This window comes from Tamandua tetradactyla, chromosome 15, assembly GCF_023851605.1.
Source record: "Tamandua tetradactyla isolate mTamTet1 chromosome 15, mTamTet1.pri, whole genome shotgun sequence".
Taxonomy (NCBI): domain Eukaryota; kingdom Metazoa; phylum Chordata; class Mammalia; order Pilosa; family Myrmecophagidae; genus Tamandua; species Tamandua tetradactyla.
The window spans coordinates 85,349,664-85,372,968 of NC_135341.1; the positions used below are offsets into that span (position 1 = coordinate 85,349,664).

At 49.6% G+C, this 23,305-nt stretch overlaps 1 protein-coding gene across 4 annotated transcripts in view; it reads left to right on the forward strand.

Moving 5' to 3' along the window:
- Nucleotides 1-23,305, forward strand: part of PXYLP1 (2-phosphoxylose phosphatase 1) — a 92,448-nt gene that overhangs the window by 56,612 nt on the left and 12,531 nt on the right. For all 4 annotated transcript variants that reach the window (XM_077130265.1, XM_077130266.1, XM_077130268.1 and 1 more), the window contains 3 exons: nucleotides 10,369-10,527; nucleotides 11,406-11,532; nucleotides 22,268-22,407. In XM_077130265.1, the coding sequence (XP_076986380.1) occupies nucleotides 10,369-10,527; nucleotides 11,406-11,532; nucleotides 22,268-22,407 (426 nt within the window). The remainder of the gene's footprint in view (nucleotides 1-10,368; nucleotides 10,528-11,405; nucleotides 11,533-22,267; nucleotides 22,408-23,305) is intronic.

The following is a 23,305-nucleotide window of genomic DNA, read 5'->3' on the forward strand; positions in this document are numbered from 1 at the left end:
GAATGAAGCTGCATCTGAGCTATAGTTTTTTTCTTATATATTTTTGTATTTTTTATTTTTATTTTTATTTTTCTCTATATTATCATTTTATTTCTTTTTCTGTTGTCTTGCTATTTCTTTTTCTAAATCGATGCATATGTACTAAGAAATGATGATCATACATCTATGTGATGATATTAAGAATTACTGATTGCATATGTAGAATGGAATGATTTCTAAATGTTGTGTTAGTTAATTTTCTTTAATTAATAAAAAAAAAAAAAAGTGGTTACAGGATAGATCCCAGAGTTTGTCATGGGCTGCCATACAATCTGCTCATATTTCTCCTAGCTGCTGCATAATATAAGGGGCTAGAGGGAATATTGAGGATTTTTTAAAAGTGTTTTTCTGGAATGTCTGAAGTCTGGTTCTCGTCATTACTGGTTTCTTGATTTATATCTGTTCCTCTGGGTGAACCATCATTTCTGTTTGTCTTATAATTTTTTGTTGTATACTGTATATTTTAATACTTGAAAGTGTTAAAACTGTTCCTTCAGTTTGTTTCGAATTAGTGACATGTCAGAGATTTCTGGAGTGCCAGGAGCTAAAAAAAACAAACCAACCCGTGAAAAAACATCTGCCACAAAATTGGCAAACTGGTTCTGTGTTGGCAGTGTGTCTAGTTCAGGGTTTAGCCCTCCTGTCAGGAAGATCGGAGAGGGCGGATGTGAAGTGCAGGTTCCTCTCTGTCCAGCCTGAGTCTTGTCCACGGGTTGTGCTCACTCGTGACCTTAGGAACGCCCGCATTTACAGAAATAGGAGCGCCCTTCTACTCTCCATGAAGCAGACTTTCTCCCCTTCTTGTATGCCTTATTGTATGACTTAACGCAGGTAATTTTTTTGCTCCAGCCCACTTTGACTTCATTGTTTCTTGCATTTCTTAACTGTCTGCCAGCTGTTTCTGCCTGCAGAGCACATCCTGGGAGGGTCTGCCGAAACAAGTTTCCTAGTTCAGTCTTCCAGGCTGCCACCGTAAAGATTGGCATTGACCTGCAGGCATCCCTGTAAGCACGTTGGAGTTACTCTTCTCCCTCCAAGTGGGACCAGGGACCCCTGAGTGGGCATTCATTTGGCTCCATACAGTTTTGGGGAAGGGACTAGCAAGGGTTCCATGAGCTTCTCCTACCATTCTTAAAGCTGTGCTTTCTTGATTTGACACTCACCTGGTTACTGCAGCCTCTCAACTGTTTTCTGGAGTTTTGAGGAAGATAGCTTTGCTAGGCTTTGCTAATCATTCAAAGATCCTGTGGTAGAAACAGCACCCTGTAGTCTCTTACACTGCTATCTTGGTCAACCCTTGGCCCCTTGTATTCGTATGAATTTTATAGTTCTCTTTTCATTTTGCAGAAGGGAAATTTGTAAAAAAAAAATTTTTTACAAAATTTTTGACAAAGAAAACGTCTTTGCCAACGTTTTCATATGCAGCAAGTGGGAGAAGGAGTCCTTTCTGACCCCAAACCATGAGGGATCTCTAACAGTTCTTTCTCGGGGCCTGTCCTCGAACCGACCTCTACTATTTCTAGTTTCTCTCATGATTTGGAACCCTTGGTGGTCACATCATCTAATCCAAAGCCCCCTGTGATGCGAGGCCAGGTCCCAGCAGTCTCCGGGCAAGTCCCCAAGTCTGCAACTAGGGCTCCAGCTCAGGCAATGCATGGACATAGGTCACCTTGGGAAGGGTCAGGGGTCAGGGCAGGGAGGCGAGAAGCTTGTGAGCAGCCTAGGGGGAAGAGCTTCAGCGGGGATGAGGTTGCTGAATGTAGCCAAGCCCCTAAATGGCCCCAGAAGCAGGTACCAAATCCCTACCTAATGCGATTCACCATGAGGCAACATTAAAAATAAGGAAAATGAGAAAGGTTGGTTTCATGCCATTGCCCCAAATAGTGGTGCAACGGTTTGATCCATCTTGCCTTTATAAAATCAATGCTCTGAACATGTGCAAGTGTGGACTTGACTTTTCATAGTTCACCTGGATGTTTTCTATGTTTCTAAACCGGATTTCCACCCCTGCCTTTGAAAGCAGGATGACCAAAAACGAGTAACAGCACGGTGGGCTCTGGTATTGTGGTTCTGGTTTACGTTGGAACAATTACACTCAAACATCTTTATGTCCAAGCAACATGGGGCAGAGTAGCGCGTTTAAGATAATTTAGCGGGCTGAGGAGCCCTAAGGGGATTGTGGGAATTGCCTCTCAGAACAAATCATTATCCCTTGGCAGATCAGTGAAGGAAACTCAAGAGCCTTTTGAATTATTGTAGGAGGAAGTGAGCGAAATTAGATGGCAGGGCCAGAGGTGTTGCAGCTTATGAGAGGGCTCTGTTTTGGGTAAGATGAATGCATTTAGGTCAGAAATTTGCTAAAATTAGGGTGATCAAAAGGGAAGGCAGACTGGCTCGTTGTGGTTTTGCGAGAGGCATGGACACAGGGCCGGCATCCCTTCCTACTCCCTATTTGAAGGGAGCATCTTCTAAGGGGGTGGGCATGGAAATGGCATTTCTTCATCCATTACTACATCCCAGGCAGGTACGGCACAGTGACATCTCAGGTCATTCTCACCACAACCCCGATAATAGGTATCAGTATCCTCACTTTATAGATGAAGGAAATGAGGCTTAGAGAGGCAAAGATGCTTGCCCAAGGACACACTGCTAGGAAGTAACAGAGCCAGGACTGAACCCAGGCCTTGGTGACCCTGGCTTATGCCCAGCCCCCAGTCCCTGACCTCCTCCCTGCTTCAGAACCACAGACCATCAGGAAGCAGGAGTGACGAGAAGAGAGGAGTCCCGAGGAAGAGGTAACTGAAGTCTCCTAAGGAGATGATGAGCCCAGAGCTGAAGTGCCAGGGCTCATCGCCTCCTTAGGCACGGGGCAGGCTGTGGAGCCAGGAAGGTAAAAAGCACACGGTGGCACTGGACTTTGGTCCCAAGAGGTTCCATGCTAGTGCATTCAGTGGTGTGGGCAGCTGAGTCCGGGGCAGGAGAGATGGGGTTGGGCCAACTTTCTCTCTCATTATGCTCACATTTCAGGCACATGTGTAGGTGCCTGATACCCAACTTTAATCTGCCAGGACGTCTGTATAGTCAGAGGAAGGACTGGCAACCAAACCACAGACGCACAGGGAAGACTGGAAGCAGGGGTTCACAGGTCGCCCCACTCCAGCTGCTAAAGGGCATCTTCAACGCGGTGAAACCTTCCTCTCTCTCCTGGAAGAGTCCCACCTTGTTGGCAGAAGTGGCTGGAGGTGGATCCCCGTCCCTGGACCACTCAGTGTAGCAAGGAGGACAGAGTCCCATAAGGGCAGCATGTCAGCCCCACCAGGGCACAGGGTAGGAGCCACTCCCCAGGAAAGATGGGGCTGACCCCCCAGAAGGAAGGGAGGGCCCTGAGCTAGCCCAGAGAAGGCGGCCCACCACAGTGCTCTGTCAGAGTTGGTTTGAGATATGATGTGAGAGGAGGTGATGTGTGACAGAAGGTTCTTCAGACTGGAGACGGTAGAGGAAAGCCAGGCTTGCAGGGAGATTGTAGCCCTCTGCTCAGCCGGACCTCACCGTGGGAGATGAGCTGGAGACCACAGGCGTTATCTTAAGCACCTTGGAAGAAGGACACTGACTTGTCTTTGTGTAAGTCAGGGTGACTTCCAGGTAATGAGCTGGCAGTGGACACTTGGCTGTAGCATTCCCCTCTGGATTGTTGAGTTTGTGTGAGTGACTGGGGGTCTGAGACCCAAGGCTGGACCGGGACCCGTAGTCTAGGACCCTGTGCGTCCACATTCTGATCTGACCCTGATCCTGACCGTGGATCTCTCCCTCCTTTCCTTTATCCCTTGGAGCCTATCAGTAGAATAAGCAACATTGAAATAAGCAAATCATCAAGAAGTGAAGCATCTCCCTACCTCTGTTCTCCCCCGTTGGCAGTGAGCTGTACCTACCCCGGGTCCCATGTGCCCATGGCTATTACTGACCAGTCTGATGGTGACTCCCCGTATTTCCTGGATCCCTGGTCTTCAAGGCACCATTACTGCACCTGCCGCCCCATGTCAAAGACTGGGGAGAGTGAGAGGTGCCAGACCGAGAAGGCCATTTGCCCCTTGCTAGCTGTGGGAGTCACCTTGGCCAGGTGAAGGTGCCTAGTCCTGTTGCTGTGGACATGAGCCAATGATACGTGAACCTCATCTGTTGCTGATTACATCTGCAGTTGGCCAGGAGGCGTGCCTGCTGCAGTGAGCGATGTTTGATTTAATTGGCTGGTGCTTAAATGAGAGAGCTCAACATAGCTGTTATAGTTTGCTAGCTGCTGGGATGCAACACACCAGAGACGGATTGGCTTTTAATAAAAGGGGATTTATTTTGTTAGTTCTTCAGAGGAAAGGCAGCTGACTTGCCACTGAGGTTCTTTCTTACGTGGAAGGCACAGAATGGTCTCTGCTGGTCTTCTCTCCAGGCCCCTGGGTTCCAACAACTTTCCCCGGGGTGACTTCTTTCTGCATCTCCAAAGGCCTGGGCTGAGCTGCGAGTGCTGAGATGAGGAATGCCGAGCTGCTTAGGCTGTGCTACATTGCAGTGTCTTATTTAAGCATCAGCCAGTTAAGTCAAACGTCCTTCATAGCAGCAGGCACGCCTCCTAGCCGAGTGCAGATGTAAATCAGCAACAGATGAGGTTCATGTACCATTAGCTCATGTCCACAGCAACCGAACTAGGTACACTCACCTGGCCAAGTTGACAACTGAATCTAACACAATAGCACAGCACACGCAGCTCAGCCCAGGCCTTTGGAGATGCAGAAAGAAGTCACCCTGGGGAAAGTTGTTGGAACCCAGGGGCCTGGAGAGAAGACCAGCAGAGATCACCCTGTGCCTTCCTATGTAAGAGAGAACCTCAGATGAAAGTTAGCTGCCTTTCCTCTGAAGAACTACATGTTTTTAACTAAATAGATCCCCTTTTATTAAAAGCCAGTCCATTTCTGGTGTGTTGCATTCTCGCAGCTTTGGCAAACTAGAACACAAGTCATATGCTCTGTGCTCCCTCTTTCTTGTTTAATATGTGACCACCTACCCCAGCTGGGTTGTCAGCCTTATTCTACAGAAACTCCGAGAAGAAACTCAATAAATATGGGATGGCTCCACAGACAGATGCAAGGGTAACAGGCCGGGGTTTGCAGGTTGTGGAATCAAGGTCCATTGCTGGCTGAGGGTGAGCTCCAAAGTGAGAAACAGCAGATGGGGTCAGCTTGGCTTGTGCCCTGTCGTAGCTATGGATGTTGACTAATGTGCACGTGGAGTCACCTCTGTGCCCTTGAGGAGTGTGGGAAATGGTGCGGAGGAGCCCCCAGGAAACAACGTCCAGGTGTTCACTCAGGATTCTAAGTGACATAAGGAGATGCTTTGGAGGCCGTGTCTCCTGCTGTTGCTCTGAATCGGTGTCTTAAGGTAAGAGGCTTGGCTCTGTGCCCAGGATGAAAGTGACTGCAGATGCTCGGTTAGAGCAGCCGTGAATGAGAGACACTTGTTTCCACGGGCGATTTCTAGAGATCTTCCCTCCTACTTGGCATTCCCGCCCCAGAGGCTCATGGAGGAAGTGCACGCTCGCACCATGGAGCTGAGTGTCTGGGAAAGACACCCGACGCCTCTCAGTTCCGGCTCCCGGTGCCCTGCTGGGGCAGTGGCCTCCCAGCACTCATCGGACGCAGGGGTGCTGCCCCCCTACAGGATGGCGCTCTTTAGTCTTCAGTCTGCTTGCCTGCTTGCTGTTCTTTCTGCCACCCCCGCAGTCACCCTGTGGTGTCCAAAAGCATCCGAGCTGTGTCACCTGCTTGGTGACAGCAGAGCTCCTGACTGTCCACAAGGCAGTGGAGGAGCCGGGCATGGTTTTCCCCAGGCCAGGCCACCCTGGGCCCCGGCGTCTGCTACCAGGCCCCCCCGCACCGGTGAGCAGGCCGAGCCCAGCAGAGCTGGTGCAAGTCACCCAGCAGCCCCCAGCCCGGTCTGGCTGCTTCCCACCCCTTCGCGGCCGGCCCCCTGCGTGTCAGCCCTGGTGGGGAGACTGGCCCAGGCCTCAAAGGGGATCCAAGGTGTATCTCAGCCGGGGTGGTGGCTCCTGTGTGCCATGCTTGCCCGTGCCAGCTGCCCTTCCCCAGCTCTCCCCCTTCCCTTCTCCTCCTCTCCTCCAGGCAGCCAGCTGCCTTTGAGCCTTTCAGGGTCAGCCTGGGTGTCTTCTCTGGGGCACCTGTCTTGGATGATTCCCACCCCCGGGCTGGTTGGTAGCCCCTCTCTCCGTGCTCCCACCTGAGGATTAAATTAGGTATTTCATCGAAAGCTTGAGCACAGTGCCTGACTCGGAGCAGGCCTTCTGTCCAGCACCCGTGGCAGGTTGGCTTGGTGCTGTGCTGCGGGGCGTGGGGGGGGAGAGGCGACATCATCGTGAAGAGGCATTGTCTGAGCGCTTTGGGTGCTTGGAGCGGCAGGTGGCAAGCTGTGCACACCCCTGCTTCTGTGCCTTCTGTGCACACCCCTGCGTCCATGCAGAGTTGAGCCATGCCAGCAGCAGGCTCTGTGTAAGCAGACAGAAGGGGCCACACACTGCCCAAAGGAGGTGATCTCCCATGATGGAGCTGGCAAGATTTGGGAGCAGAGGTGGGGTGAGGGTGGTATTGAATACAAAGAGGGAGCATGGGTGAGAAACCTCCTGAGGAAGGGAACCCAGCACCCTTTAGAGCTGTGAGAACCAAGTGGTGGTGGTGGGGGGGGGTCTGGGGAGAATCCTTGCCCCTCGGCTTCTTTGCATCAGAACCGCCCCTGAGCAGCTGGCATCTGGGAACCCCCTGAAGTCCCCGTGTGGCTGACACTGCCTCCCAGTGACACGAGGAGGCACAGAGAGTGCAGGGTGATCTCCGCCTGAATTAGTGGGAGCAGCCGCAGCAGGCCCTGTGGAGAGGGAGAGGCAGAGAAGAACCTCGATGGATGGAAGGTCTCACTCTGCTTGTCACTCAGCCTTTTTTTGTGTGGATTTCAAACCATCTACCTGGTCATTTGGCCCCAATTCCCGTAGTTCCCAAGTGGCAGCCCCTAGACCTCCCCCCCCCCAACGGCTTCCAGATAAGCCAGCCAGCCCTGGGGACGCCAGGATGCCCAGGGCCCCGAGTCCCGCTGTGTAACTCCTCCTGTCGCTGCCCCCCTGGCTTCCCCCCTGGCCCAGACTCAAAGGGGGCCCCACACCAGCCTCTCCAGAACATCAGCCAGTTCCACCCCTCCTCCCATATTACCGACAGCTCCTTCCAGCACGAAAAAGTTAGAAAGGGCATAGCCCAAACACCCCTAAAGAGTGGGAGAAAGATCAAAGGTGATGGTGGAGTTATACAGAGAAGGTAGCAAACAAGTATGATTGCTGGATCATTATATTGATATTTCCTTTAGTCTCCAGTATCTTAGAACAGCTAAAAATAAAATCCTAAAATTGTGAAATTGTAATCCACACCGAACTCTGAAATCTATTCTACAACTGATTGTTGCGGTGTGCTTTGAAATTTATTGGGTTTTTTTTTTTTTGGTATATATGTTATTTTTCACAAAAAAAGAAGAAAGTCGATTGTAATGATAAAAAAATACTTAAGCCCTCTAGCCTCCTATATTCTGTAGTATCTAGAAAAAAAAATCTGAGAGGATGGTATGGTAGCCCATGACACACTCTGGGATCTGTCCTGTAACTACTTGATGAAGAGTGCTTTGAAAACCGCTGCTTTTCCTTTCTTTGCTTTGTATATATGTTATATTATTACAATTTAAAAAGTTAAAAAAAGAAAAAAAAAAAAAGGAGCCCCGCATGGATGCCCTCGGGGCCAGTATTAGGTGGGAGTTCATAAAGGTGCAGGGTGGAGGGGCGGTCGGCAAGCCGGCACCTTAGGCATCTGCTCTTTGTATTCCTTTGCCCCAGCACCAGCCCCCACACCCCCACCCACCCCTCCCTCGCCCCACCCCCGTAGTGCACAGCACCCGGGCACCCAGCTGCATATGAGCAGTTGCGGCTCCTTCAGAAAAAGCGGCTCTGGAGCAACCAGAGGACTTGATTTGAGCCAAGGAAGGATCATCTCTTTAGCTGTCTGTGATTGTTGTTTTGGTAATACAGGTAATGAAAGAAAATATGCCTATTGTAAAGCATTTGCATGTTTAGACAATTAGAAATATATACATGTGTATTTCCATACATATAGAAGGTAAGTAATAAATGCATATTGTTCATTTCTGTTTGTGCATAAAACAACATAGACATTTATACGAAAACAATAAAACTCCTTCTTCACTCCCCGTCCCATCTGCTCCCCAGAGGAAACCACTGCGACTGCCTTATGAGTTTCCCTCTGGACATGTTTCTGTGCATTTACATTGAGAACAAACGCTGGTATATTCATCCATTCACAGTTTGTTTTTTCTTTAGACAAAGGATTATATAAATATTCAGTGACTTAATTCACCCCTCTTCATTTGTCTATGATTCTTTTCCATTCTTTGAACGGTGGCAAAATGATTTCACAGTGTGGATGTAACGCTGTACCGCTGATGATGGAAATTTAGGTTGTTTCTCTTTTGTAACTATAAGCAACCCTGCAGTGAATCTCTTTGAACGTACTTCTTTGTGCCTGAGAATTTCTGTCTTTATAGGATAGATTCCAAGACAGAATAATGGGATCGAGAGATAGTGCATACATAACATTTTGATGGCTACTGCCAAATACTGCTTCTCAGAGGGCTCGCCAGCTTTGCTCTCACCTACGGCGTACGGAGGTGTCACGTTACACCTTTGCCAGTAATGGATATTACCATTAAAACCCATTTTTCCAGTCTTATGGGGGCAAAAATCATAAACCATTACTGTTTTATTTTGTATTTCTTTAATCATGAATAAGGTTGAGCTCATTGGAATTATTTTTCTGTCATCAGTCTGCTCATATCCTTTACTGATTTTTCAGTTGTAAGAGCTCTGTATGTGATAGTAATCATTTGTCTGTTTAGGTATGTTGTAATTTTTTTTCCCTTTAATGTATTGCTTATCTATTACCTTATTTGTGATTTTTTTTTTTTTTTGCTGAAGGGAAGTTTTAAATATTTATATGGTAGAATTTATCGATTCTGCAGTTATTAGTGAATTTAAATTGATTTAGACTGGAGGTTGGGCCCCCGTTTTCACTATTGTTCCAAATGATTAATGAACCTTTTAGAAGTTAAATAAATCAATAAGCATACTTATTTCCATGTTTCCTCAATCAGTGGAGGATAAAAGTACAAGTACTATCATGCAGGAAGTCCTAGAAAATCCTTGATGATGCTAAAAAGAAGTTCCCCAACTGGGGACTCCTGGCCCAGGGAAATGCCAGGAATCTGCTTATAAATTATTGGTAAGTTGTATTCACCAGGACTCTTTTGGTCAAAAGTATCTGAAATCCAGCCCAAACCAGCTTAAGCAAGAAGAGGGCTTTCTCAACGTACATAAGTGGGCTGTCTAAGAGAAGTGGTGGCTTTGGCCACAGCTGGGCTCAGGGGCTCTAAGGATGTCCTGCAGATGTCTTGCAGATCAGCATTCAGAAGGAAAGGAAGCCCTCTTCTAGTGTCAGGGTACCCCGCCTTTCGAGAAAAGGAGTCTAACTGCCCCTCCCTGGGCCTGGGGGTGGGACCCAGTCCTCGTGGATGCCGGCCAGCTGGGTACCCCAGGGGTAGAGGACCCTGGGATGGGGTCTACCAGAGCCCCACGGGATGGGGAGCAGTTGTTCACCGACAGAAAAAGGGGCTCTAGATGGAAAAACATTACAGGACCCATGCCTGACACCCAGAAGGACATGGGGGTGGGGGCCTGGCCTGGAGTCAGAGGAGTGAGCATGCAGCGGGCGCTGTCCACTGCGTCCTCCTTGGCAGCCGCTCCAGCCTCACCCGGTCCCGGGCTGTCTCCTCGTGAAGGGGCCTCCTGAGGATTAGCGAAGCTCCGCTGCACGAGTGGGCTCCCGGGGCGCACCGGGCAGAGCAGATGGTGCTAAATGACCTTCCTCCGCCGCCCGCACCTGGCATTTAGCTGGCGCTCACTGCATGATGGGGTCCTACTCTGCGTGACTGATGGCAGAACTCAAAAGCTGTTGGGAGTGAGGTGGTCAGGTTGGATGGGGCCCCCTTCTCTGGGACTCCCGCCCAGTGTTGCACAGATCCTTAGTGGTGAGGATTGGGGGAGACGTCAAGACAGAAGCAGGGCCCAATGTGGGGGCTCTGCTCCCTTCAAGTCCGTCCTGGCTCTGCTGGAGCTGGCTGGGTGCCTGCCAGGGCTCTGTGCAACCCACTTTGCTTTCCTTGCAGTCCACCTGATCCCGGTGTCCACAGCTAAGAATGGACTGAGCAGCAAGAGTCGAAAGAGAATCCTGCCCGAGCCGGTGACGGAGCCACCGCGGATGGACCCCGTCTACGAAGCGCTTCTCTACTGCAACATTCCCAGCGTGGCTGAGCGCAGCATGGAAGGTAGGCCCGGCCCGCCGCTCGGCCGCCCGGGACACGCCGCCCCTTCGGGGGACCCCACAGCCGGTGGTGAGCAGCTCCGGGACTGGGTGCACAGCCTGCAGGTGCTACTGGGCGGGGCCCTTGAGTGAGTCCCCTGGTGTCACATGGGGGGACTCGCCGTGGCTTCCTGCAGAGCCGGCGGGGAAACTGAGTCAACGTTCAGCTGGTGCCTGGCTCCCCGTGAGCTGCTGCAGATGTTCGCCAGTGTCAGGATTTTTAGGGAGGCGTCGGCAAGGCGGAAAGGTGGCCCTGGTGGCATTACCTACAGTTACTCGGCTTCCCAGGTCAGGTGCTCTCGGCCCTGAGGACGGGCACGGGATGCCCGACTTGTGTCCTGCAGTAAAGGTGTGGGGAAAAACACATGACTTCCATGTCAGGTTCTGCTTTTTTGTAAATGTATCGAAGGATGTGAATATTATATTATCTGTGTGTACCCTGCCTAAAAGGTTTAAAGCAGAAGTCACTGCGGGCAGCATTTCTGTGGGCCACCCCCTTACCCGTGGATGGGAGGGAGGGTGTGCCACATTTCGCTGACATCCAGCAGACATGTCCCCAGAGCCTTCCCATTATTTCTGGGGGATCTGGGACACGACCAGCCCCTCACGTTCCTCTGCCCAGCCTCATGAGGCTCCAGCGGTCCCCACCCTGCACAAGGGTCCCTGTGGCCAGGCCCCCAGCCCTTTGGAGGCCCCTCTGCCCCCTCCACACCCCAGCCCGGGCACGAGCAGGCACTGCTGCCTCTCCCGCACCCGGCCCGTGGTGGGACTGAACTGTGCGCCGTGGAGCCCAAGGGGCTGCCACTTCCTGAGCGGTGGCCGCACCTGTGCTCCCTCCTGCAGGTCACGCCCCGCATCATTTTAAGCTGGTGTCCGTGCATGTGCTCATTCGCCACGGGGACAGGTACCCACTGTACGCCATTCCCAAGACCAAGCGACCAGAAATCGACTGCACTCTTGTGGCTGACAGGTAAATGACACCTTTTCTACCAGTCGTTGTCGTGCATCATTTGTCTCGTGTCCTGAGGTGATGGCCGTGGATAATTGCAGGGCAGGAGGTGACTACTGCTGTTTGCAGGCGCCTGGTCTCAGAACTGTCCTTCAGGTTAACGCGTTTTACAGAAAAAGAGACCGAGACCCAGAGCGGCGAGGCCACGCTGCACGTAAGCTGGGATTTGAGCTGGGGCCAGAGAGGGGTCCACTCTCCCACCCTGCTCCCTGCTGGGCTTCAGTTTGAGAATTAGCTGGGATATGGTCCAGTGAGCACTGGATTAGGAGTCCCTCAGAGCCTGGCTCAGCAATCCTTTCCTCCAGGGCAGTAGACGAGTCCCTTTCTCGCCAAGCCTCAGCCTGCTGGCTCTCAAATGATGTGAGGATGCCCACCACACAGGGTTGGTGGGAGATGGTATAGGGGATGGATATTCTCAGATGCAAAGCCATGCAAATGTAAGATATTACTTCTCCCTTTTCATTTTTCACAGGACTGGAGACAGCCTGTTCTTGGCTGAGAGCTCTTAGGATGAAAAATAATTGAGCAGAGTAGAAATTGTGTGTATGGAAATTGCCCAGCCCTAAAATTAGAGGCACAGTTAGCCATAAAATGATGGACCAGATCTCAGCAGATGTGTCTGGGGGCGTATAACATCCCTAGCAGAGTTTACTACATGTGGGGAGGAGACGGCGAGAAGGGCTCCGTGGAGAAGACGTTATGTTGACGGAATGCTTTCAGGTGCCGACTGAGCAGGGCCGACAGGCCTGGTGGAATGATGGAGTAGCTTGTGGCAGGCAGGGCTGGTCTTTAAAAGCTGATGGCAATGTGACCTCAAATTTCAGGTTAACTCTTTGCATCTCAAGCCTTCTCAGCATCCAGTATTAAGTGAAGATCAAGTGACCCATTCTATATAAAAACATCACGGCCTGCTGTGTGACCGTGGGCTTTTACACGCTCACTCGTTTAATGCTGGAGGCCACGGTGCTTGCCTGGGTATTTGTGTCTCTTTCCTGCATTCAGCAAACACGGATGCCCTCCTAGTGTTCCATGGGTGGAGACTGGGCCGAGACCAGCCCATGTCAGGGTGGCCCTGCAGACACACGCTTTCTTCCTACAGGCTGGCGCCCCACTCTCGTCCTGCCCGTTCCTCCAGGACCCTCTGCCCCTGCCATACCCCTAGTCCTTTGTCCTTTCATGCTTTTGCCCTGTTCTTTGCACTGCTGTCCCCATCCCTGCAGGGCCCACTCCTGGAGCCCCTTTGAGCTCCCCTGAGATACCCCCTCCTCTAGGAACTCTCCCCTGGCTTATTTCAAATTGAAAAGGGGTCCTAGAACAAGTAGGGCGAGACCCAGTATTTAATAATTGGACCTTGACTGGCCCAAGGGCTGGGGCAGGGTGGGGGCTGTGTGCTGGGCTGAGCATTGACCCCTTCGTTTCTGGATGAAGGGGAGGGGCAAGAGCATGTGGGGTGGCAGGAGGGAATGGAGTGGGGTACGAGATAGGGCAGGTTTGGCAGTGTCTTTTCCCCCTTGGGTAGAGCGGCGTCTCACTCTGTTGGTGAGTAGCATGGCTGCCGTTGTCCCTGGCCGGTGTCCGCCCAAGGAGAGCTGGCCCGCAAGGCCCTCCACCCAGCTGGACCCAGGACAGTCTCTCGGACCTTGTGGACAGCAATGCACAGCCCCAGCAGCTCCTCGGTTCTGCTCCTTTTTCTGCAGTCGGGCCCCAGACTTCCGGGAGTGAGAGCAGTATTGGCTGGGCTCAGACCAGGGTGTCGCCCCAGTCTGCTATGGCCAGCCTCTTGGCCCTCCAGCTCTGGCTCTTCCCAGAGAAGGGCCCCTGTGCTCCGGCCCTTCACAGCTCCCACCCCCACCCACAGAGAAGGGCCCCTGTGCTCCTGGCCCTTCACAGCTCCCACCCCCACCCACCAGCACAGAGATGTCTGCCCTCCCAGGCCCCGGGCTGCCCTTGGGAGCCAGGCCCTCTCCTCCCTGTGCCCAGCACTGAACCTGGCGCACAGCCATGGCCGGCCTGGGTTGGCAGCCGAGTGAATCGGGACTCTCGGGTCCTGCATCCTCATCCTGGGCTCTTCCCTTATGCGTTGGCCTCGGCATCCCCAGGGCCCCGAGAGGCAGAACTCGTCTCCTGCTTGGTGACGGGCAGGTCCCTTCACCTCTCTGAACCTCTGCATGCCACACCTCCCTTTCGGCACCCCTGTGAAGTTGAAGTAAGTTAGGGGCATGGAGCACTTTGCTTGTCCAAACTGAGAGCTTGTTAAATGGTAAAATGTCGGTCGCTGCAGCGGCCCAGAGGCCTTTGGGGCCCAGCCTCTCTCCTCTTTCCCTTCCTGCAGTGGGTGTGGTCCCAAGGCCGGGACAGGTCCCAGAGCCCCTTCGCACTGGCACAGGCTTCTGATGGGGCCACTCCTGGACCTCGTGTTCGAGAGGCTGCATCCCCTAGGGACATGATACTGACTGCTTCTGCCCTCGTTTTCCTTTGCCTCAATCTTGTGGCCTAGTTTTATTATGTTATTTTATTGAACATTCTGTATTTTTTTTATTAATTAAAAAAATTAACAAAACATTAAGATATCATTCCATTCTACATATACAATCAGTAATTCTTAATATCATCACATAGTTGCATATTCATCATTTCTAGAACATTTGCATCAATTTAGAAAAAAATAAAAAAGACAACAGAGAAAGAAATAAAACGATAACAGAAAAAAAGATTATACATGCCATACCCCTTACCCCTCACTTTCATGAACATTCTGTAGTTTTATGAGTGATGTTAAAATCCTTCATAAGAAAAAGGTGGCATATGCATGTTTTATTAATGTATGCTATTTAATTAATTCCATCTTTAAAAAAAAAAGCTGACTTATCATGAGAAATATGTACTTAGTAACCCCAGTAAAGGGGTCCACTTTGGGCAGCTCAGTCCCCTGGAGCTGTGGGGTCTGGGTCACTGGTGGAGCTGCTGCCTTCCCAGGTGCTGTTTGGCCTTCATGAATTATGACTCTTTTGAGCTCTTACTCAGAATGCAGCACAAAAGCGGTGAGTCCTGGTGTTCTAGTTTGCTAGCTGCTGGAATGCAATATTGCAGAAACGAATGGCTTTTTAAAAGGGGAATTTATTAAGTTGCAAGTTTATAGTTCTAAGGCTGTGAAAAGGTCCAAATTAAGGCACCAGCAAGAGGTTGCCTTCACTCAAGAAAGGCTGATGAAGTGCAAATGGGAAGGCACATGGCGAACATGGCAACATCTGCTAGCTTTCTTTCAATGCTTCTCGTTTCATGAAGCTCCCCAGGGGTTTTCCCTCCTTCATCTCCAAAGGTCTCTGGCTGCGTGGGCTCTGTTGCTTCTGGTGGTTCTCGTGGCTCTAAAGCATTTTCCAAATGGTTCCCTCTTCAGAGGCTCCAGTAAGCAACCCCACCTTGAATGGGTGGAGACCCATCTCCATGGAAACCATCTCATCAAAAGTTACCACCCACCATTGCGTGGGCCACCTCTCCATGGAAACAATCAAAAAGCTCTCACCCAGCAGTGCTGAATGAGGATTAAAGAACTTGGCTTTTCTGGGGTACACAACAGATCCAAAACAGTTGCCCAGAGTGCCCTTTCCTCTAGCCCGGTGGAAGGGAGTATCTGGGCCAGCAGGTGGACCTAGCTCAGTCAAGCAGGAGCTGGTTGTCTCTACAAGTTGGTTGCTCGTGTTTCCATCAACAATGAGACATTCCACAGCTTTCCAAGTCTCATGGTAGAAGCTGCCTCTTGAATTCCACGTGCCTCATGAGACAGGTGCACTTGGCATCGTTAAAGCACCTCACTCAGCCAGCCGGAAGATTGTTAGCTATTGATGTGCCCTGCTTGGTAAATACCTTTTACTATGAATTGAGTAGCCTTTTCTGGATCCAAAGAAGAAAAAAATATTCACTTCAATCTGTATTTATCCAACCCATTTTATTTTTAAGCTCCGATCATGTGCCAGTTACCATGGGGCACCTGGGGGTTCACAGGGCAAAGGTTGTCCCTGCCCTCAGGGCATCCCCCAGCCTGCAGGGCCTGGAGCAAGGTCGGCACTCAGGGCTCCTGGCCAGCAGAGGCGGCTGCAGTGGCAGGAAGAAGTGGAGGACCAGATAGAGGTGGCAGCAGTCTGGGCCCCCCTACTGTAGTGAGAGCCAGGAGAGGGTCAGCTGGGCTCAGATAGGGCAGGAGGGGGCAGGAGGATGGAAGATCAGAGAAGGCCAGAGAAATGGACCCAAAAGGTGTGCAGGGGCAAGTCAGGTAGAGGCCACTAGGAACAGCCCCTCGAGGGGTGAGGATTGCCCTGTGCAGAGGTGTGGGGTTGTGGATGGCTAGGCTTGACTTCCAAGGGCTTGAGCATGGATTGGAGACGTGAGTGGGAGCTGGGCCATCTGCTGCATGGCATGGAGAGGAGCGTGGAAGCTAGCTCCCCTGCCCAGCCTGCAGTGTGGCCTCCAGGCCTGGAGGGCAGCGAGGGAGCTGTGAAGTGTCCGGCCGTGCACAGCAATGAAACTGTGACGATGTCCTGCAGCCACAGCGTGGGGCCGGGTGGGAAGCGGGCGGTGGAGAGGCAGGAGATGCCACAGCACAAAGCCCAGTCCCTTACGGCGGCCTCCACGGCTTGTCTGGACTTGCCCTGCCCCTTACCTGCCTGCCCTCACCTGTCCCCCCCACCTGCTCGCTGTGTGCAGGCCCTGTGCTGCCTGCTGCCCTTCAGGCCCTGGGGCACGTGGCTGCCACCTCGGGGCCTGAGCCCTGGCGTCCCCTCTCTGTGAGGCTATTCCCAGAGAGATTTGTGGGCACCTCTCTCACTTCTTCAAGTCTTTGTTTGCATGTGACCTTCTCAACAAGGCACTCAGAGCACTCCTGTAAGGTCGCAGAGTCCCTGTGGGCAGGCGCAGCCCCTCTGGAGGGCAGTGTGGTGGCTCCACAGGAGGCTAAGTATAGGGTTGCCATAGGATCCTACAACCCTGCTGTTAGGTATGTGCTTGGGAGAACTGGAAGCGGGAACATGAATGGACACTGATGTTTATACTCTGATTTAGTGGGTGGCGGTGGCCTAGGGGTACATTTACTGAGGAACTGAAGGGTGAACCATGGTGTATACATACAGTGGAATATTGAGGGGCTGCAAGAAGGGGTGAACTAGTGAGGCATGCAACTAGATGAATGGAGCTTGAGGACGGACAGTATGAGTGAAATAAGACAGAAATGAAAAGACAAACATTGCAGCACTTCACTATAATGTTCTGAGTATTGAATTTGCGAGCACAGGTTATCAGGGGAAGGCCTGTTGTGAAGGGTCCTAGATTGTAGGACCAGCAGTCACATCTGCTCCTGGGCTGTAACTGTTCTACCTGAATTCTGAGATACTGAGCTCTTTATGTATAACCTGGTTGTTCCCTCGAACTTCAGGTATTTATGTGACACCTGAGACTCTGAGCTAGAGTTCTGCAGCTCTGGAAGTCAGCAGTACCTGACTTTTTAAACAATAATTGTTCAAAAACGCTATAAAGGAGATCAGACTTCAATGAGAGATATGAAATGAAGCAGATCTGGTTAGGACTAAAGTAAATCAGACTAAAGGATAAAGGATGATACTGACTGTTTTCTAATTTCACCTTTTGCATGAGACCAAAGGAAGAGATGCTTATTTGGTGCAAAATTCATGTTTTCTGTAGCACACTATCTAATTTAACTTGTATGGTCAGTTTATTCCAGCACCATAATTACATGGAATCTTGAATAGGGAATAAAATCGTGTTGGTTTGTACAGGTTAGTGTGTTGTCCCAATATACCCCGGAGTATTTGGGCAAAGAATAAAAAAGTATTTGCAAAATCCCCTTGGCAGACTCAGGAAAAATGTGGAAATATTAAACTTCCTCCAGCTGGGGAATTCCTGATATTGGGGACTTCCAATTTAATAGGCTAAGCCTTCAATCTTGGGGCTTGCCTTTATGAAGCTTATTCCTGCAAAGGAAAAGCTAAGCCTACTTACAATTCTGCCTTAGAGTCACCCCCAGAGAACCTCTCTTGTTGCTCAGATGTGGCATCTCTCTCTAAGCCAATGCCACAGGTAAACTCACTGTCCTCCCCCTGCGCGGGACATGACTCCCAGGGCTGAGCCTGGACCTGGCATCATGGGAATGAAAACTCCTTCTTGACCAGAAGGGGGAAGAGAAATGAAAGAAAATAAAGTTTCAGTGGCTGAGAGATTTCAGTCTCTTTTTTTTTTTGGCATGGACAGGCACCAGGAATCGAACCCAGGTCTCTGTCTGTGGCAGGTGAGAACTCTGCCTGCTGAGCCACTGTGGCCCGCCCTGTGAGAGATTTCAAATAGAATTAACAGGTCATTCTGGAGGTTATTCTTATGCATTATATAGATATCCCTGCTTAGTTTTTAGTGTTTTAGAATAGCTAGAAGGAAATACCTGAAACTGTTGAACTATGTTCCAGTAGCCTTGATTCTTAAAGATGATTATATAACTATACAGCTTTTACAGTACGATCGTGTGATTGTGAAAACCTTACAGCTGACACTCCCTTTATCCAGGGTATGGAAAGCTGAGTAAAAGATAAGGACAAAATTAAATAATAAGGGAATAGGTTTTTGGGTGTTCTTTTTTATTTTATTTTTCTTAAAGTTTATTCTGTTTTTTTGGAGTAATGAAAATGTTCAAACATTGATTGTGGTGATGAATGCACAACTATATGATGATACTGTGAGGTGCTGATTGTACACTTAGAATGATTATATGGTATGTGAATACATCTCAATAAAATTACATTTAAAAAATTACAAAAAAAAATTTACAGAGCCCCCTCCCCCCACCCAAGTGTCCCAGACCCGCATTGCTCTTCAGTTTTCTCTAATGTTTGGTTCCTTCCAGCATATACACACACATTTGTGTTCGGTGTATGTCGTCTGTCTCCCCATGCTAGAATGTAAGCATCCTCAAGGCAGTGATATTTGTTTGTTTTGTTCAGTGCTGTATCCCAAGCACCCAGAACAGTGCCTGTACGTGGTTAGAGATCACTTGGTATTTGTTGAATGAAAAGCATGATGGGGGCTGGAATTCAGGGGACAGCAACGGCGATGGATGGAGCAGAGGGGGGTGGCTATGACAATTACAAGGTACGCTCAGTAGGAGTTAGTGACAGGTTGGATGAGAGAATGGGGGGGTGTCCAGGTTTCTGAATGGGTGTCTGGCTGGTGGTTCCCCTCCAGGGGGCAGGGAGCACAGAAGAAGGAAGTGCTGGAAAGAAGTTATGAGTAGAGGTGTCAGTGCTAAGTGTGAACCGTCACCATACATGAAGTGACAGTTTCTGGCAGGTGGCAGGCTGTATGGGTTTGGGACTCAGGAGCATCATCTTGCTGGGAAGTAGAGGTTTATTGGAGAGTCTCACCCATGTAGATAGCAGTTGAAGCTTTAGGCTTAGATCTCGTCATAGAAAGAATCCATGGAGTGAGGAAAGGGCCAGAAACAGAGTCTTGATGGACAGTGACGCTTCATAGGCACAGAGAGAAAAGGATCCCAGGAGGAGAGGTTGGAGGAACAGAGAAAAGAAAGCAAGAGAGTGTCATGGGAGCCAAGGAAGGAGGGAGCATTTCAAGGAGCAAGAGGCATTTAAACATCTCAAGTAAGGCAAAAAGGTCGAGAAGGCTAAAGACTGAGAAAAACACATTGGGCTTGTCCTTTCAGAATCTCATTTATTAATAATATAAAAGAATAATTTCCTTCACTGGCATGCATTTTTAAAATGTATGGTATTAGTTCATTCCAAATTCTAGCCACATAAGCTGTTTTGAATTGTGTTTTCTGGTAAGAGTTTTACTGGCCCCTTCACTGGTTTTCTGCTTGTCAAATGTTCTTTGCAGAGCTCAGTAATTGCTCAAGTTATAGCCAACACACAAATTTTCTCATGGGTATGTAAATGAACCTCAGGGTTCTGTTGTGAGCTTTGTGGTATAAATAGGGGTTAGCACTGCATATAAAAACACCAGGAAGAATTCCAAGGTGAATGATTTGGAGGCTTTAGTAACACTTTTGATTCTTTTGAGTTTTTAGTATGAAAGCTGATTTCCAATGAGGCCACAACAATGAGTTTCTGCTGAAGAAAAATTCATCTTCACTGATATAATGATTGCTAATAATTGGTTAGGGTAAGGGCTAGGATGTTGTAACAAAGACATCCAAGAATCCTTTGCTTTGACAGCAAATAAGTATGTCTCTTCCTTATGTGAAGGGAGGAGGTAAAAATATTCCAGGTCGTGAGTCTCGGCTCCACCAGGTCACTGAGGGCCACAGTTCCTTCCAGGTTGGTGATTTTTGAGGATCTAAGAAAACTTTGCAGCCAGTCTTAGAAATAGAATTGACCCTGGGTTGCTGCCGTGCCTGGAGAGTAGCCAGAGGGGACGAAGAGAGTGTGCAGGAGGCACAGCGATGGTTTTCAAGCCCAAAGCCCAGAGGCAGCATGAATCCTTCCATTCGCTGGTGACTACTTAGTCGGGTGGTTCCACCTGACCACCAGGGCCATGGAGAGGGGATCTAAACCAAGTTCCCAGGAAGATGAGGAAAATAGAATTTAGTGTATGACTAGAAGTCTCATCCACAACAGCCTTTATTTTACCACCTTCACGTGAATCAGGATATTTTATTAAACTAAGATAATTTGCCATATGCCTTGCTGCAGATTTCGAGAAGATTGGCCTTCTCATAAAACATCGAAGGATGGACAATTCATAGCTGGATTTATTAACACACTTTGAGGTTATCTGCCACGTGCTGGATACACTCTAGACCCCATGGATGGAGCAGTGGCCTGGCAGGCACATCCGGGACGGGTCCTGGGACTCAGGTTACCTGGTCCTCTTCAAGGGACCAGCCACTGTCCTCTGTTCTCCATGTTGAAGTTCTTCATCCAGGAATCTTCATCTTTCCATACAAAAAGACAAGTTTTAATGCATACAGTTAGACATCAAAGAACCGTTAAGCACTCAGGTGCCCTGAAGCCTTGACACATCTCAGCAAACACCTTCAGGGCAGAAATTCCATTTCTAAGATTGGCTGCAAAGTTTTCTTAGATCCTCAAAAATCACCAACCCGAAATAAAGGTGCAACGGAACACGTGACCCCTGTTCACAGCCTGTTTTGTATGTGGATTCATACTGGTGACCTCATTGTCAGACTGGAAATTTCATTTCCCAGTTTGCAAACATTTTTGTGTTTTAGCCTCAGGCAAAATCACATACCCTCTGCTTTTATAGTAAGACTTAATTCCCTGCAGCAATCCAGGGTGATTTATTAGACTACACTGCATGTCAGGATTAGCATTCTCTAATTTTAAAACAGTTTTTAAAAGATGACTTTTTTTTAGCATCATGGTTTTGAAAAATAATAAAACCATTTTGGCGTCCATTTTAAAAGCATGGCCACAGTTAATTGGGCTTTTAGACAGCAGGGGTCTACATTAGAACAGTTTACTTTTGCTTTTTTTCATGATGATTTTTATGCAGTTTAGTTGTGAATTGCTCTATCTGTCCACTTCTGTCCAGCTGGAAAATGTCTGTATATTTTTTTATCATTTCATTATTCAGAGAAAATATCTATATATTCATAGGTCATTTCCTTATTCAGGGGAATTATGTATTAGTGACAAGAAGGATAGATGACGTTTTGACTTACTATAGGTACTTTGTGGCAGAAATATAAAGAATGTTTCAGTCTAGGCCTGATAGTTATTTTTAGATATATTTACCACTTCCACAGTAAATGAGATGTAATACATGAAAAAATGCAGAGTGGACTGTAAAGAGCTAGAGGGATCCTAATTACCTTAAACCACCTTACACATTTTTCTTAAAGCGACATTTAGCAGAGGTCAGATAAGAATTAAGCGTTAGCCAGATGGAGGCTGGCGGGGGGGAAGGGGGCAGCGGTTATCTGGGAGGAAGGGATAGAGTGTGGCCCGGTGTGGCTGTGTGGATGCGTAGGCACGCTGGGGAAGGAGCCAGGGAGGCTCAGTGCAGCCGGGACCCAGCACCCAGGTCCGGTGGGCAGGTGAGGACTGCTTCAGGAGGTGGCCGTGTACAGTCACAGGAAGGGGAGTCACGGCATCAGAGTTGCCTTTGGGTGGATCCCTCTGGCTGTCGAGAATGACAGATCCAAGAGGCGAGATTAAAGGTAGGGAGGCCAGTCAGGAGCCCACTGCCATTGCAATAACAGCTGCCTGAGGCCAGAGCCTGGGCAGTGGCTGTAGATGTGAGGAAGTGAGGGGAGGGGATGCGTCAGGAGAGGTACCTGCAGGACTGGGCAGGGGAGCGTGTGGCTGCCGGGCAAGTAGGGGGAGCCCTCCCGGCGGGAGCACAGGTGGTGGCACAGGTCGGGAATAGCATGGCAGAGGACAGAGCAGAGTCCTGGGGAGCCAAGAGTGACATTGGTCCAGCAGAGGCTGGGGACCCCAGCCCAAGGTTCTTACCGCGTGGAGGTTTATGTGCAGGTGTCAGTGGCCAGGTGTTAATGAAACTGGAATGTAAGTGATCAAGCCAGTATGTTACTGTGGGTGAGGCAAACAACAGTACACTTAGGGCTGCAGTTGGAAACTGCTAGGCCTGTCACCTTCTGTAGGAAAGGTGGGCATTTTTTGAGCACACTGACCACTAATTCTCTGTGTTGTCTTTCTAGGAAACCGTATCACCCTAAACTGGAAGCTTTCGTTAGTCACATGTCCAAAGGAGCCGGAACGTCTTTCGAGAGCCCCCTACACTCCCTGCCCCTGTACCCCAACCACCCGCTGTGTGAGATGGGCGAGCTCACGCAGACAGGTAAGTGTGGCCGCCAGTCACACTCTTCCATCTGGCCTGGGGGTGGGAGGGGGCACACACCCCTGCACAAGGCTGCAGGTGCTGCACGGCTCACAGGGGAGAACCAGGACCTCACGGGGCTCCGAGTCCACTGAGGTGGCTAATTAGACAGATGATTTCCAAAATGTAAAAATAACTTTATTATGAAAGCAATATATATTCACGGAAGAGAAATTAGGGAACACAATTAAGCAAAAGAAGAAAAATTTAAAGGACCCATAATCCCACCAAGCAAAGAATTAGGCCCTTAGTAATCTTTTTTTTCTGTGCGAGGCACACACACACACACACACACACACACGGGTGTCTTACTAAATGTGGTATTTTGTAACCCACTATTTCCTTTAGCAAAACATTGTGTTAATGTTTCCACAGTGAGCAGCATTCATCTACAACATTATGTTGGTGACTGTACCAAACATCCCCCTATATAATGTATTTAACCAATCCCCTATTCGTGAATATTTCAAACAAAACACCAGATAGATTTTGCTATAAGACCTTAGGAAGAAAAATGTGGGGCACGTACGCCGTGAGCATGGAGTGTGCTCTGCTAATGCATTGCTCACAGAAGCCCATCTTTCCCCAGGCAGCTGGCATAGTCCGTGCACAGTCAGGTAAGGTGGTGAGTTCACCGTGGACAGAGAAGAGGGTTAGTCCCCAAGGAGTTCCAGGGTCCCAGATGTGCAGCCCGGGCCCCTCAGGACCTTTGCTTGGCTAGCACAGCCTTGTTGGCCTTGTCCTGTTTACTTGTTCCACTGGCAGCTCAGGCCTTCGCCTTTGGTGGAAGGAAGATTTCTGCCCTATAGTAGGTGGCCCTGTTACTTTTTACCATCTGTTGAAAACTATTGTCATTGGG